This window comes from Notolepis coatsorum, assembly GCF_963971535.1.
Source record: "Notolepis coatsorum genome assembly, chromosome: 17".
Classification (NCBI taxonomy): Eukaryota; Metazoa; Chordata; class Actinopteri; order Aulopiformes; family Paralepididae; genus Notolepis; species Notolepis coatsorum.
The window spans coordinates 20,729,926-20,746,048 of NC_140181.1; the positions used below are offsets into that span (position 1 = coordinate 20,729,926).

The window sequence follows — 16,123 nt, forward strand, 5'->3', positions numbered from 1 at the left end:
CTTACAGCTTCATTGGCTCCTCCTCCTCAGTGTGACTTACAGCTTCATTGGCTCCTCCTCCTCATGGTGACTTACAGCTTCATTGGCTCCTCCTCCTCATGGTTGACTTACAGCTTCATTGGCTCCTCCTCCTCATGGTTGACTTACAGCTTCATTGGCTCCTCCTCCTCAGTGTGACTTACAGCTTCATTGGCTCCTCCTCCTCATGGTGACTTACAGCTTCATTGGCTCCTCCTCCTCATGGTTGAGTTTCAGATAAAAAAAATTCCAAGAGGACCTCAATGTTCTCTATCAAGCATTTTTGTACAAATCATTTTATTTCACCATTCAGCATGTGTGTGTGTGTGTGTGTGTGTGTGTGTGTGTGTGTGTGTGTGTGTGTGTGTGTGTGTGTGTGTGTGTGTGTGTGTGTGTGTGTGTGTGTGTGTGTGTGTGTGTGTGTGTGTGTGTGTGTGTGTGTGTGTGTGTGTGTGTGTGTGTGTGTGTGTGTGTGTGTGTGTGTGTGTGTGTGTGTGTGTGTGTGTGTGTGTGTGTGTGTGTGTGAGACTGTGTCAAGGAAAAAGGCCTGTATCTCATGCTGCCATGATGAATCACATGCTGCCATGATGAATCAAATGAGACTAATAAAAATGCCAGCCCCCAGTAAATAGACATTGCGAAGTTGGTCCATTTCAACAACTTTGGGGTAAGTGTTTGACAAATAAGTGGCCTGGACTTTACGTTTAGGTAATGTAAAAGTAAGTAGAATTAAATGACATACCGTCGCCCAGGAGATCAAAAGTTTGTTTCAGTCTCTGTTTATTTGCCCAGCAAGGTTTCAGTATGTTATGCTTCTCCAGCCTCCAGCCCTCAGTGTTATCTTAGGAGTGGATTGGTTCTCCTGTCCTAAGGTGGTGATGAATGGCCTAATGCTGTTGGGTGTTTCCTGGGCCTTGTAGACGGATAAGGTGGAGCGCCCAGGACAGTTAATTTGCTTGTTTTACCTCAAACTCAGACAAGAGAGATCCTTCTGAGGTCCAGGTGCAAGTGTGAAATAGACAGAGACAGGAAGAGGAAGAGAGAGAGAGAGAGAGAGAGAGAGAGAGAGAGAGAGAGAGAGAGAGAGAGAGAGAGAGAGAGAGAGAGAGAGAGAGAGAGAGAGAGAGAGAGAGAGAGAAATTGCCCATGGTTATTCAGTAGACCCAGGTTGTAAATGACGTGTTCCATGAGGCAAGCGTTTGATTTGAGTTTCAGTACGTGTCATAAAATACTAATGTTACCACTTGGGTAATATAGAGCTTTCTGTTCCCAGAGATATTATTCCGCTAGGCCCACTGTCTGGTGTTACGTAACGTAGACGATCTAATTAATTACATAATCCAAGCCAGTTAAATCACACAATTATGATTACTGAGTCAGCCACCCTTAATAGTTGCAGAGCCTATAAGAGCATATGTTCCATGTTCCTCTGTGTGTGTGTGTGTGTGTGTGGTTGTGTGTGTGTGTGTGTGTGTGTGTGTGTGTGTGTGTGTGTGTGTGCGTGCGTGCGCATGCGTGTGTGTGTGTGTGTGTGTGTGTGTGTGTGTGTGTGTGTGTGTGTGTGTGTGTAATCGGTATGTATCTACCTGTTACAGTGTAAGAGAACAACAGCATCTGTGGTCTAAGTCTATTGCCCCCATGCTGGGCCGTGCTGGCGGATTATAGGTCCCTTATTTACAGATGACCAGCAGTAAACTGTAATTGTCCTGAGACCCTGGGAGAGATGGAGAAAGAGAGAATAGGAGGAGGAAGAGATGGAGAGCCGACAAGTATACGTGACTTGAGAGCAGGTGTAGGGAATGTATAGTTGGGCTTCAAAGATATTATTTAGGTGCTGTGTGATATTGCTAGACTAGAGACCTTTCACACAATGTTTACAATGCCCATTTTGGATGGTTGCTGCTACTGTATGTGCAAAACAACAACTGCTATGTGTGTTATATAATGATGTGATATATCTGATATATAATTTGAATCTTTAATTCATAATTTAATTGTAATACTGGATTGTGTAAACACATTGTAGTGGAACAGTACTATTGTACGTTTTTCAGTGTTTTACCTTCACTGAAAAGAAATGAGGCATTTTCTTTTGAAAGTGGTGGCCAATGATTACAGGCAGAAATGTCGGAGGAAGAGAGAACTACACAAACATTCGGTGCAAAGCTTCCATTGGCTTAGCTCACTTGATGAACTGATCTCTTCTAAGTCATTTCTCTGACGGTCAACCGCTCCCCTCTAGTGGTTCTGAATAGCCTCTGTACGCTTGTTGATATTAGTTGTTTGAATAATATGCGAAAGAGGTCAGGAAGAGTAAATGATGATGACGTTAAACTGTGTTTTCTGCTTTTCTAGGGACTGCTCCCCTCTTCATCACCTCTGTCACACCAGTTGGCCGAGGGAGGTTTGGCCCCACTAATCGCTCTGTTCCCCTGGGAAGCCCTCACCAAGCCCCCTCCTCTCCTGCCTCCATCCCGGCCCCTTCTCCCAGCCCCATCCCCTTCCCTAATGGCACTCTGCTACTCTGGGATGACCTGAGGCGGACGCTGGCCTTTGCTTGGGAGCTCCACGTCTACGGCTCGGCGGGCCTCTTCCTCCTCCTCTTCGCTGGAGCTGCTCTGGGCCTGGCCCTTTCCCCCGGAATGAACTGTCCTCACCGTGGTGCTCTTGCCCTGGCCAATGCCCTCCTTTTCCTGGCAGGGGGTACCAGGGCGGCCTTCTTCCTCATTGACCCTTACGGCACACGTGGCCTCCTGCCTCGCCCGGCGGTCACCGCCCTCTATAACCTGCCACTTCACTTGCTCGTGTGGGCGCAGGCTGCCCTGGTTCTTCTGGCTTTGAGGGTGGCAGGAGTGAGCGTGCTGCCCTCAACTCTGGAGCGCCCCCCTCTGGTGGCGGTGCTGGCGGTGCTGCAGTGCACCCTTCTGTTGGCTGGTGATCTGCTGTCCCCGGCCCTGTCCCCTGCCGTACCCGTCACCCTGCAGGCCCTGTCCCTGTGCTGGGGCCTGGTCCTCTGTCTAGGCTTCCTCTGCTACGTCTTCCCCCGGCTCCGCTGCCCGCCCGTCCCCCAGCCCGGAGCCACCGAGGAGACCGGAGGAGGGAAGGCCTGGACTGGGAGCAGGAGGACGGGGCTTATCCTGGGGCGCGTGCTGGCCGTGTGTTCCCTCCTGGGAGTGCTGTGCTGTGGGCTCCACGTCCACGCCATCCTCTGGCTCTTCGGGCTGCTGGGGGACTGGAAGCGCTTCAACTGGGGCTGGTGGTTGGTGCACTTCTGGGCCCGGCTGCTGGAGCTGGCCTGGGGCTTCTCGCTGCTGCTCCTCGGCTCCTGGGTGTTCTGGAGGCCCCGGGGTCATCAGGGGACAGAGGAGGGGGGGGGGAGCAGGAGACGGCAGGGCAGGCGGAGATCTGCCCTCCCCCGGCCAGTCTGCAGGCTCCACTCACAGACATACCTGCTGGTCCAAGATAGTCCAGAGCCTGAGGGGAAAGCCCTGTAGGAAGTCGGAGAGCAATGGGTTGGGGGGAGGCGGAGGCGGAGGAGGAGGAGGAGGAGGAGGAGGACCAGGGGAGGTGCCTAACAACTGGGCCGGCCAGGACCGTCCTGGAGCCGACATCAGCAAGAGTCTGATCAGGAACCAGAACCGCGAGCAGCCGGCGCCGCAGCCTCGCTGCGTCAAGGACAGCAACTGTGGACGCAACCAGAGGGGCGTGTCTGCGGAGAGGGGCGCGTCCGACGGCTCCACGGGGTCCCTGCTTCGGCTGCAGCCGTTCGGCCGACCCCCCCAGCGCTCAGTGAGTGGCAGTCTGGACCACGATAAGGACACTGCAGCTGGAGTATCTCTCTATGAGTTTGATCTGCGGCCCCCCTCCCCCATTGACCTGGGTCGCAGCATTGATAAGGCCCTGCATAGAGAACACCTGCTGGTGGGAATCAGCCTGTTCTCCCCACCCTCTCCGACCCCATCACCACCGGGGTCAGGGGTCAACCAAGGCCCATGGCTCCGCAGGAACAGTGACCCACAGCTCTCCGACAGCAGCGATGCCCAGACAGAGTCCTCCATGCCATTGGGGGGCAGCATTCTCAGCAGTGTGCCCAGCAGACAGGTGACTGCTCCCCCCACCCCTTCCCACCAGGGCCACAGGTGGGCTGGGGATGGGAAGGGCAGTGTGCCCTCCTCAGTGTCCTGCCCTGTGTCACTACGCCCCTCCGGAACCTCCACGGGGAACTTGGGGGAGGAGGGGGGAGATGACACGCGGCCGTTCCTCACCCCGGACTCATACAGGGAGCGGGGGCGGCCAGGGAGGCAGGGGGGGTCACGGAGTTACCTGGAGGTCAACCGTCAGGACGATTCAGCCAGCGTAAGCAGTGAGATTATTGACCTCTGAACTCTGAACTGCAACCTAGAATACGAGGACCAACGACCAAACACACCGGGCACACCCAACGACAACATAATTTACAGCCAAGACCTGGCTTACAACCAGACAGACTCTACCAGCTACAACAGAGACAGTTTAGTTGAATCTTTAAGACATGAAGTGTCTCCAGGTGATATATATATATATATGTGTGTGTTGGACTTAACTGAGTATCGTTTTTTAAAGGGTTCAACATCTGTGTTCCGTTTATGGTACCGATATGGTTTACCTCTTACTCTGAATATCTTTATCTGAGATATAGCACAGATACTAACAACAACCGAAAAACTAAAACAACTAAAAACAACAACACTCCTATTGTACGCACGCATGCGTGCATAAACACCCACGCACGCATGCGTGCACACACTCACACTTGTGCACCATTAACCAATGGGCAACATTTCAATCGCTATACTATTTCTGTCTTTAGAATGGTTATGTAGAGAGGTCATTGGGATGACCATGGAATTTACATTGGTGATGAATCTGGTCTCGACATCTACTGACGGTAGCTGTGGATCATACTGTACTCCTACCATGTCTTCCTTTTCAGGATCCAATGCCTAGACCAGGGACCGTTTGATTAATGTTGGGTTAACAATGAATGTGCCCTGGTAGGGGAAGGGTTAACCCTAACCCAGTAGGAAGGCCCATAGGGTCCCTATGAAGATGTCCTTACTGTATACGGACAACCGCCGGCTACAATTGCTTTGATAGTGTTAATTTGCCGTCCATCATATTTCATTTTGCATAATGTTTGTGATGTAAAAAATGTGCCATACATAACAGTCAGTGGTTTGTTTCATGTTATGTTAATAGATCCATGAACCCCATTACCAGGGAATAACTCTGTTCCCATGGCCTCTTACCAGAACCATAGTGACTCGGCTAGGTGTTACTCATTATAGGCTCTTTAAGATCCTGCTGCTGTCCTGTCTGCCTCGTATAATAATATGAAACTGATTCCATAAAAAGGCCGAGATAAACAACAGCCAGAGACGCGGCTGACGTACAGAAAGTGTGTTGACCTGTGAAACTGCCACTGAGGCCTGTATCTGTAGCTAAAATTGTACTCCAAAATATTAGATGTCAAGATATTAAAATATCGGTTGATGCATTTGGCCTTGTGATTCTGGCGTATAGGGTCAAGATTCATGCAATCAACAATTATGTACCATTGGCGCCTATGACTGCATTTCTATTACATTACACAATTTGACTGAGGATATTAAATGTACTTATTCAATTTAGTTGCATTACATCAATGCAGACAGTTTATTTAGTCTCTTACCAAATTGGCCTATCTCAAACCCTGCCCTCTTTTCTTGATCCTCCACTCACAACTGTTGCTTCCCTCAGACAAAACAGTTATGATTGGAGGATCAAGAAAAGAGGGCGGGTTTGAGATAGATCTGTTGAACGGCTTGGCAGGCCTGCACCACACAAGACTGGCTTAGCATGAAGTTCAGAACTCCTGTACTGTCTTAGTCCTAACTCTATAACAGAGCTCCTAGCCTAAGCCCGAGCACTTAACTGAAATATTTTTACTACTCACGAGGAAATTATTCAAATATATGATGAGAAATAATGTAAATACTGTTATTTTTTATGTGTATAATAAAGGTGTATTCATAAAGTACAAGAGATATTTACTGTGAAAGACAATCTGAAGGGGTTTTGCTGATGTTTCTGAGGTGTTAGAGGGCAGCTTCATGGCCTATTGGCAACATGTGGAGCAAAGACCATTGATAATTGTCTAGAAGTTTAGTCCAGGACTTTCTGGGCTGTGTTCAGGATTGATATGTTGGAGGAAGTTTTGTAATACATTTGTTACATTTTGTCAATTGGGGCAAAGATCTGCAAGATCTCGATTTCTTGTGTAGGATTTCCCAAATCGATTAAATTCTGATTCACAAGGTCCAGATTAAATTCGATTTCCGATTAGACTCAATATCGATTTGGTTAGGGATATTTCAGTTACAATACCAATTTTACTTGGATATGAAATAAATGATTTGATAAATAATGCTATAAATTGTACAAGGAACCCTCTAACCTGGTGCATTATAAAAAAAAATATGAATGTTTACATTAAGAATTGACCACAATGTGCTTTATATGTAACATGACCAACACACTAGTCAATACAATATAGCATATATATATACAGTATAACATTTGGATCGATCTGGAATTTTATGAATCAATATTGGATTGTTCATATGAAGATTGATTTGAATCTGGAACCTTGATTTCTTTGAACCCAGCCCCAATAGTTTAATTGTCATTAAATGTTGTGCTGAGTAAATACAATGGTAACATACTGTGGAGGAACCTCAAATGGAACCATACAGTATTTAGCCATATTTATCAACCGTTTGATACTGTTCAGTGTTCAGTGATCCTGAAAATAGCCCAGTGGGTCCACCTTCAGCCGTACATTTATACCTGAGCTCCAAGCTGAGAGCCACTTCATGTGTCAGAGGACCAGGTGTTTTCCTGGTCATGGTCTCTCCCTATGATGTATGATGCTTGAATTGTTTCTTATTTACAGTACAAAGGCCTTGTGTTGTTGTCTACATTCCAATGACCCAAGGAAACTATAGAAGAAGGAAGGGTCATCATCACGTCGGATTATCAGCGGATTAGTCTGGATTGGAGCCAGACTTTGGTGGTCTATTGAAGCCTGTATTAAAATTCAAAATAATACCGGCAGCTATATGACGAAATATACATGAACTAATATATCAAATGTTAGCTAGTTAACGATGCAACCTGTTTAAATGCAGATCCCATTCAACTCAATGTTGGCCAAACTGAAAATGTGCACACTTGAGACCAATGTGTGTTCACGCGCTACACGGTGACCTGATGACCCTACCTTCTTTTATAGTCTCCTTGCAATGAGCCCCATCGGGTTTCACTGTTTCTCCTTTTATCTCATGACCAGGGTGGTACTTCCATCTGTGATTTGACTGTCGTGGGACCGTTAGTGTTGCTTCCCCCATCGATGCAGTGTGTGCCATAGTGAATACCATCGACGTGTTCCCTCCTCTACTCAGTAGTCACGGTGTGTAGAGGTACAGTGTTAGTGTTATTCATTTATTTTGCTCATTGAAGTTGAATTCTTATGCTGCATCTTCATATCTGGTCTTGAATAAACGTGAGAAAACTGAATATGCCCTTGTTGTCATAATTTTTTTTATGAACTTAGCCTGAGCATCTTTATATTCCACTTCATTGTAGGGATGGATTGTGGGGCGCACTAGCCCAGGCATTGCTACTGCCATCTGTACACCATACTATCTCCATTCAACCCGATCTGGCAAGTGAGGACAATTTGCACTAGCCCAGTTTGACCATCTGCACATGGCCTCACAATACCACACTAGAGAAAGGTGACTTTAAATACTGAAGGGTTAGGGTATTTATTCATCTGGTTGTGCGAAACTGAAGGTTGCTGCTTTTCATCTTTCTCTTGTAGTCTTCATCAAACTGTTCATTCTGGACCACAGTGAAATGGTTCCTCCAGTCACCAACCTTTCCTGTAAAAATGTAAACAAAGAGTCAAGAGTATTTAATTTTCTCTCTCTCTCTCTCTCTCTCTCTCTCTCTCTCTCTCTCTCTCTCTCTCTCTCTCTCTCTCTCTCTCTCTCTCTCTCTCTCTCTCTCTCAGAAAACACACACACACACACATCTCACCTTTGCGCATGAAAGGAGATATCTTAAAATCCATGACTGGATCTGTGGAATAGTTAGCCATTTTGTTGTTCTTCATGTTGTCAAACTGAACTTGTCTTGTGATTCTGTCCTTCTCCTCCACTGTGGGAGACAGACCCAGGAACGAGCACAGCTTGTCCAGCTCTCGTCCAGTATCCTGCACACACACACACACACACACACACACACACACACACACACACACACACACACACACACACACACACACACACACACACACACACACACACACACACACACACACACACACACACACACACACACACACACACACACACACACACACACACACACACACACACACACACACACACACACACAGAGAAGACCATCTGGATCCACTTGTTGTTGTACTGCATAGTCCCGTAGATAAAGTCCAGATAACACTCACCTCAATCAGGTCCTCATAGAACAGATAAAGGATTCCAGAGTTGGTCTGTTTCTTCTCCCACCAGCCTTTTACATGTTCATGCCAGGAACCAAACACCACTGTGAGATTACATGAGTGGAAAGAAGGAATAAGTGGCTGTGGAATGTACTATGAGTATGCTGTATGAGGTCTGTCCTCAGCTAAAGCAATTCTTAGTTGATTAATAGTCAAGCACTTTGTTGATTTAACAGAGAAATTAGTCAAATGTGAGTTTCCCCACTTGCAATAATGCTAAAGCAGCTTATACTTACTAGAGGTGTAAGATGCATTCAGTATGAAAAAAAGAGATAAAAATCAACTATTTAAAGGAACACGCCAACATTATGTGAAATTGTCTCATCCAGAGTCAGACAAGAAGATAGATACCAATTTCCCCTCTGTGCGCTCAGTAGAAAGATGGCAGACTGCAAACTAGCACACATTTATGAAAATATGGACCACTAGCCTAGTTTAAAACTCGGTGAGAGACAGCCAGCTGGTCTGTATCCACTTCCATTAATTTGTGCTAAGCTAGGCTAGCTTGCAGCCGGATAGTTTTATACAGAATGCACAGAGAGGAAATTGGTATCTATCCTCTCGTCTTACTCTAGAGAAGACGATAGCACATTTCCCATAATGTTGGCGTGTTCCTTGTTTTACTAACAAATCCAGTCAACTACTATAAAAAGGGATCAGTTAATGAGGGGGCAGCCTTTGTATTATGTGTATGTATAGTATGGATCTCTTTGTAAAGAGAGCAAGGGAATCACAGATCCTCAATTGCAGTATATGGTGCCATCTGATAAAACAACATGCTTCTTTATTTTCATTTGTATTTCTTTGGATAGAATTCTTTTTTTTTTGTATCTGAAATTTACTGTCTGAGCCTTTGAGGACCGAATGTGAGCTAAATGTGAGCTTTTTCATGACTTTTGAGGTTGTAAAGTTGTGCCAACGTTTATGTTTGTAAAACACATACATTAAGAAAGAAAAGTAAAACCTTTTTTTGTTTTTTTTTTAAAGAAAGACCTGTAGGCTATTTGGATTTATAATGGACAAAGAAAGTTATTCAAAACCTACAGTGAAACCTGTAAGTCTGATTGCAAAAAAACATGTTTTGTAGTCTTGGCTCCAAACTCCAGGCAGTGGATTTATAATGGGACAATGGCTATGAGGTTAAAGTGCAGACTTTCAGCTTTACTTACTAGGGTCTTTATACCTGTATCACTGTATATTATAGTAATAATACCATAACAGTATACATGATACATCTGATTAGCATTATTACTCAGTTATACTAATTTATATACCTGTACATTGTATATTGCTATTGCACTTTACTGTTACATTTGCACTCTGGTTAGATGTCAATCTTTGTACTGTTATACTGTACTTGTGCTGTATAATAACAATACATTTGAATCTAATCTAATCTTAAATTGAGGTTATTTACAACCATATGGAGCTAATTATGTAGGAATTGTAGCCCTTTTCACACATAGTACCCCCATTTCAGGACCAAAAGTACAGGGACCAAAAGTACTTATAATTCTACAAATTAACATGAACTTAAATAAAGTTGTCACATTTAATATTTGGTTGCAAATCGTTTGCAATTAATGACTGCCTGAAGTCTGCGACACTTATCATCTGTCATCTGTGAAATTATTTTGACTTTTCCAACAAACAGAGAACAATCCCTCACAAAACATTTGAATGGGACTTAATGGAATTGTATAGGTGTGTTACAGACAGACAGTGGACTTGCCAACAGAATACTCAAAACGCAGTATGGGATATGTAGCTGACCTCTTGAGTGTTATTTTGTCCCTGAGGGTTCAAAGAAAAGATCAAGTCATCACCCTCCAGTCACTATATTGGTCTCCTAAAATGGCGGGACTATGTATAAAAAAGGGCTACAACCAATATAGGTGTAAACACCCTCAGAGTAAAGCTGAAAGTCGGCACTATGAAACCTCATAGTGGCCCAACAGTTTTAGATGGACAAATAATTTCCAGCTTGTCATACACTTTTGACTTCCAACTCATGGTCGTCTCACTGACTCACTCTGTCCCTCCATGAATCTGTGCAGGAAGCTGCTCCAGTCTCCGGGCTCCGGCTGGACGACGTTCATGCGATCAAAGTGGAAATAGGAGACGGCGTTGTCCTTGGCATTACGGGCCACATATACTTTCTATTCAAAGAGAGAAATCCATTACATTTACAGTTACACCTACTCATTTAGCTGAACGCTTTTATCCAAAGCGACACCCCTGTGCTGCCAGAGGGTTCACCTCTGGCAGGTAATGTTGACCTCTGGCAGCTAAGGGTCAGTGGTAATGTTGACCGCTGGCAGCTAAGGGTCAGTGGTAATGTTGACCTCTGGCAGCTAAGGGTCAGTGGTAATGTTGACCTCTGGCAGCTAAGGGTCAGTGGTAATGTTGACCTCTGGCAGCTAAGGGTCAGTGGTAATGTTGACCTCTGGCAGCTAAGGGTCAGTGGTAATGTTGACCTCTGGCAGCTAAGGGTCAGTGGTAATGTTGACCTCTGGCAGCTAAGGGTCAGTGGTAATGTTGACCTCTGGCAGCTAAGGGTCAGTGGTAATGTTGACCTCTGGCAGCTAAGGGTCAGTGGTAATGTTGACCTCTGGCAGCTAAGGGTCAGTGGTAATGTTGACCTCTGGCAGCTAAGGGTCAGTGGTAATGTTGACCTCTGGCAGCTAAGGGTCAGTGGTAATGTTGACCTCTGGCAGCTAAGGGTCAGTGGCAATGTTGACCTCTGGCAGCTAAGGGTCAGTGGTAATGTTGACCTCTGGCAGCTAAGGGTCAGTGGTAATGTTGACCTCTGGCAGCTAAGGGTCAGTGGTAATGTTGACCTCTGGCAGCTAAGGGTCAGTGGCAATGTTGACCTCTGGCAGCTAAGGGTCAGTGGCAATGTTGACCTCTGGCAGCTAAGGGTCAGTGGTAATGTTGTATTGAACATAGTACATAGTAGTATAGACATGTTAGCATGGTATGTATAGTAGTAAAGGCATAGTAGCATATTACATAGTAAATAGTAGTATGGACATATTAGCATGGTAGGTAGTAGTAAAGGCATAGTAGCATAGTACAGGGGTTCCCAAAGTCGGGGTCGCGACCCACAAGAGGGTTGCGAGCCGCCGCGGGGGGGGGGGGGGGGGGGGGTCGCCAGATGATTTAATCTTTTTTTTTTTTTTTTTTCAGTCAGGCCACTGAACTTAGAAGCAGGCCAGGACAGTGTTTCTAGTTGCAGCAGCGCAATAGTTAGATAACCTAGGTGGGGAACAACCAGGAGATCACTGCAACTCACACAAGTTGGAGAACTATCTCTCTCTCTCTCTTGCTCTCACACACACACACAAAAGGAGCCGCATGTGATTGGTGGAGGCGGGACCCTTACAAAAAACTGTTGTTGCTAATCATTGACACATGCTAGCCTGTAATAATCCCCCCCAGAAAAATCTACTTTGCATTTGATATATTGCAAATATATTCCATCACACACACTGGCATTTAAAGGGTTAGAATTATACAATTAATATGTGGTGTTATGATCAGGGCTGAAGTTGAATAAAAGATTGTATTATTTTCAATCTGACATTACAAAAAAACTGAAAATCCATCAAAATCAGTGTTGTTGCTAATCATACATATGCTAGCCTGTTTTTTAACAATAATTTGTGATGCCATCACAAACACTGGCATTTAAAGGGTGCAAATAAAAAAAATGCCTGCACCAGAATGCAGGAAATGAAGTCTTTGTAACAAGAAATGTCCTGGTGGGGGACCCCCAGACCCCCTGCTTAAAAAGTGGCCTGACTGGGGCTATATTTTGCACTATATTTCCTGGCCTGAATGATTTCCCCAGTCCGGCCCTGGTTGAAAGCCGCCAATGCTTATTAGTGTGTGTGCGTTTGAACGTGTGCATGTTTCAACCATACATTTCCATTTATCAAAAGAAAAAGAAAAAAAATATTTAATTAATGAATACCCTTTATTTTTATTTTTTTTTATTTTTTCGCGGCTCTCTGACACCGTTATTTTTGGGTCGCGACCTGAAACGTTTGGGAACCCCTGGCATAGTACATAGTAGATCAGTAGTAGTATAGACATTAGCATGGTAGGTAGTAGTAAAGGCATAGTAGCATAGTACATAGTAAATAGTAATATAGACATATTATCATGGTAGGTAGTATTATTGGCATAGTAGAATAGTACATAGTAGATAGTAGTATATAGACAGTAGCATATTACCCACTAGTAAAAGGTTAGTTTAAAAATAAATGAAGATGTGTGTTTTTAGTCTATTGTAGAATATTGGGCTGGTTTCACCTGTCCTGACTGTGGTGGTTTCAGCTGTTCTGACTGTGATGGTCTCAGCTGTCCTGACTGTGATGGTTTCAGCTGTCCTGACTGTGATGGTTTCATCTGTCCTGACTGTGATGGTTCCAGCTGTCTGTCCTGACTGTGGTGGTTTCAGCTGTCCTGACTGTGATGGGTTCACCTGTCCTGACTGTGGTGGTTTCAGCTGTCCTGACTGTGATGGTTTCAGCTGTCCTGACTATGATGGGTTCACCTGTCCTGACTGTGATGGTCTCAGCTGTCCTGACTGTGGTGGTTTCACCTGTCCTGACTGTGGTGGTTTCAGCTGTCCTGACTGTGGTGGTTTCATCTGTCCTGACTGTGGTGGTCTCAGCTGTCCTGACTGTGGTGGTTTCAGCTGTCCTGACTGTGGTGGTTTCACCTGTCCTGACTGTGATGGTCTCAGCTGCCCTGACTGTGATGGTCTCAGCTGTCCTGACTGTGGTGGTTTCAGCTGTCCTGACTGTGGTGGTTTCATCTGTCCTGACTGTGATGGTTTCAGCTGCCCTGACTGTGATGGTTTCAGCTGTCCTGACTGTGGTGGTTTCAGCTGTCCTGACTGTGGTGGTTTCATCTGTCCTGACTATGATGGGTTCACCTGTCCTGACTGTGATGGTCTCAGCTGTCCTGACGGTGATGGTTTCAGCTGTCCTGACTGTGATGGTTTCATCTGTCCTGACTGTGATGGTCTCAGCTGTCCTGACTGTGATGGTCTCAGCTGTCCTGACGGTGATGGTTTCATCTGTCCTGACTGTGATGGTTTCACCTGTCCTGACTGTGATGGTCTCAGCTGTCCTGACTGTGATGGTTTCAGCTGTCCTGACTGTGATGGTTTCATCTGTCCTGACTGTGGTGGTTTCAGCTGTCCTGACTGTGATGGTTTCATCTGTCCTGACTGTGATGGTCTCAGCTGTCCTGACTGTGATGGTTTCAGCTGTCCTGACTGTGATGGTTTCACCTGTCCTGACTTTGATGGTCTCAGCTGTCCTGACTGTGATGGTCTCAGCTGTCCTGACTGTGATGGTTTCAGCTGTCAACTGGTGGGAAGTTGGTTCCATCACTGTGGAGCCAGGTCAGAGAATAGCCAGCTTCACCATAACACACCCAACATGAGTCTTCAAACTCACATTCCACATGTTTCAGAAAAGACATGCAATACATTATTTTGCTTGTAATGTACCTTGCAGTTCTGTTCCCAGAAGGACTTGGGTATAAGCTGGACTGGGAGGTGAGTCTTTATGAGGCGTGGAGAGGTGCGTAGGTTGTTCAAATCATCCACCCCTGATAAAGCAGAAAATTATGTAGAGTATAGCCTAAATCACATGATGTCACATAGTAACAGGGTCAGGAATTAAATCACAGCAGGTTAACAGAATGTAACTATAAAGTGTATCATATTTACTGTATGTTTGTCACAGTATGAGTTACTTATTTCCATGGTCTAGGAAAGTTCAATCTATTTGTGAACACAAATGCTCTCCCAAAGCCGGGCGGCTAAGTGGCGCAGTGGGCAAGGCACTCGCCACTAACGCAGGAGATGCTGGTATCGAGCCCAGCTTTCGGCGTTGCTACCGGCTTGGCTGGTCGTTCATACTAATACAATTGGCAGTTAGAGGGTGGGAAAGCCGGTGGGTGGGGATTGGACGTTGTGGACAGCGACTCCTACAGGTCGGTTGGTGCGCCTGTACAGCGGAATCAGGAAATGACGGGGGCAGCGTGAGCCTCCCACACGTTACTCCTCGCCACTGAGAGATCACGCTGTTCAGGTGAAAAGATGCAACAGCTGCCTCCTCGTGTACCGGAGGGGACACGTGATGCAAGGCTTGGTCCTCACTGCAGCCGACCAGTGGGAGGCATAGTCTAGCAACGTTCGAGACAGGGGAGGGGAGAATTGAAGGGAGAATTGGCGAGGCGAAATTGGGATGGGAGAAAAATAAGGAGAAAAAGTGGATAAAAAAAAGAAAATGCTCTCCCAAAGCCAGAAATCAGAGAAGTAAGACTGCAATTGTGATGTCATCAGGAAGGCTGGAGCTGCTCCATAGTATTGTTTTCAATTCTGAAATAGAAAATGTACTATTATTCTCCTGTGTGCTCTCAGTGTTACCTTTACCATCTTTCCCCAAACCTCTCCCTGTGGAGCAGCTCTAGACTTTACACTGAATGACATCACACGTTTGAGTCTTAATTAGCACTCTTTTGGATCCGGGAGAGTGTTCATGTTCACTTATATTTTTTGGATCGTCTTAGGAGGAATAATACAAATATGAATTCATAAATTGGGTGCTGGACTGACCTGAGCTGTACCCCTGCATGAGCAGCTCCAGGAATGGCACTCTGTCAAATAACGAGACTGACTCCTGATGTTCCGACATCTTACCAAAATACAGAAGGTCTAGGATGTAAGATACCCATGTGGTTCCTGAGAGATTGGACAGTGACAGGGAAATTTACCAACACACTTCTCTCTCTCTCTCTCTTTCTAATATACATACATGATACATAGCCTTCACGCATAGCTCTCTCCCTCTCTCTCTCCCCCTCTCTTTCTATCACACGCACACACACACCCATGTAGCCTTCTGTCCATGTAGCCATCTCATATTCTGCATATCATATCTATAACTCATAGTCTGTACGTTGTCATGGCCGGCTCAAAGAGTTAAAGCAAAAGTAACAAATACTTTATTGGTAACCCAAACGTCAAGGTCTTCTGTCTACTCTCCTGAATAAATACTTAAAAAAAAAAATTATACTTTATTGTGTCAAAGAAAGTAATTTTACATTTAGGTATAGTATGTGTACCCACATACACATACATAACTGCACATATCCATACTTACATACGTACATACACACACAAATGTACATACGCATATTTAAAATCTTGACACTTGAAAAATAATAATAATAATAATAATAATAATAATAATAATAATAATAATAATAATAATAATAATAATAATAATAATAATAATAATAATAATAATAATAATAATAATAATAATAATAATAATAATAATAATAATAATAATAATAATAATAATAATAATAATAATAATAATAATAGTAAATAAATTAAAAATGAAATAGAAAAAAAATTAAGTAAAGAAAATAAATAATAATAATAATAATAATAATAATAATAATAATAAT

At 44.7% G+C, this 16,123-nt stretch overlaps 2 protein-coding genes across 3 annotated transcripts in view; one reads left to right on the top strand and one right to left on the bottom strand.

The window, feature by feature from the left end:
- Positions 1-7,604, top strand: part of LOC311243820 (uncharacterized protein) — a 13,215-nt gene extending 5,611 nt beyond the window's left edge. The window contains 2 exon segments of the mRNA XM_084333185.1: positions 2,374-3,391; positions 3,393-7,604. Of these exon segments, the coding sequence (XP_084189311.1) occupies positions 2,374-3,391; positions 3,393-4,401 (2,027 nt within the window). The 3' untranslated portion in view covers positions 4,402-7,604.
- Positions 7,605-7,610: 6 nt separating this feature from the next.
- LOC311243821 (cytosolic sulfotransferase 3-like) overlaps positions 7,611-16,123 on the bottom strand; it is a 36,404-nt gene continuing 27,891 nt past the window's right edge. The window contains exons 3-8 of one of the 2 annotated variants that reach the window (XM_084333187.1): positions 15,264-15,389; positions 14,151-14,251; positions 10,656-10,782; positions 8,570-8,667; positions 8,140-8,314; positions 7,611-7,982 (exon numbers count right to left, since the gene is read on the bottom strand). In XM_084333187.1, coding sequence (XP_084189313.1) covers positions 7,870-7,982; positions 8,140-8,314; positions 8,570-8,667; positions 10,656-10,782; positions 14,151-14,251; positions 15,264-15,389 — 740 coding nt within the window. In that variant the 3' untranslated portion in view covers positions 7,611-7,869. The remainder of the gene's footprint in view (positions 7,983-8,139; positions 8,315-8,569; positions 8,668-10,655; positions 10,783-14,150; positions 14,252-15,263; positions 15,390-16,123) is intronic. The other variant, XM_084333186.1, reaches the window with a different exon arrangement.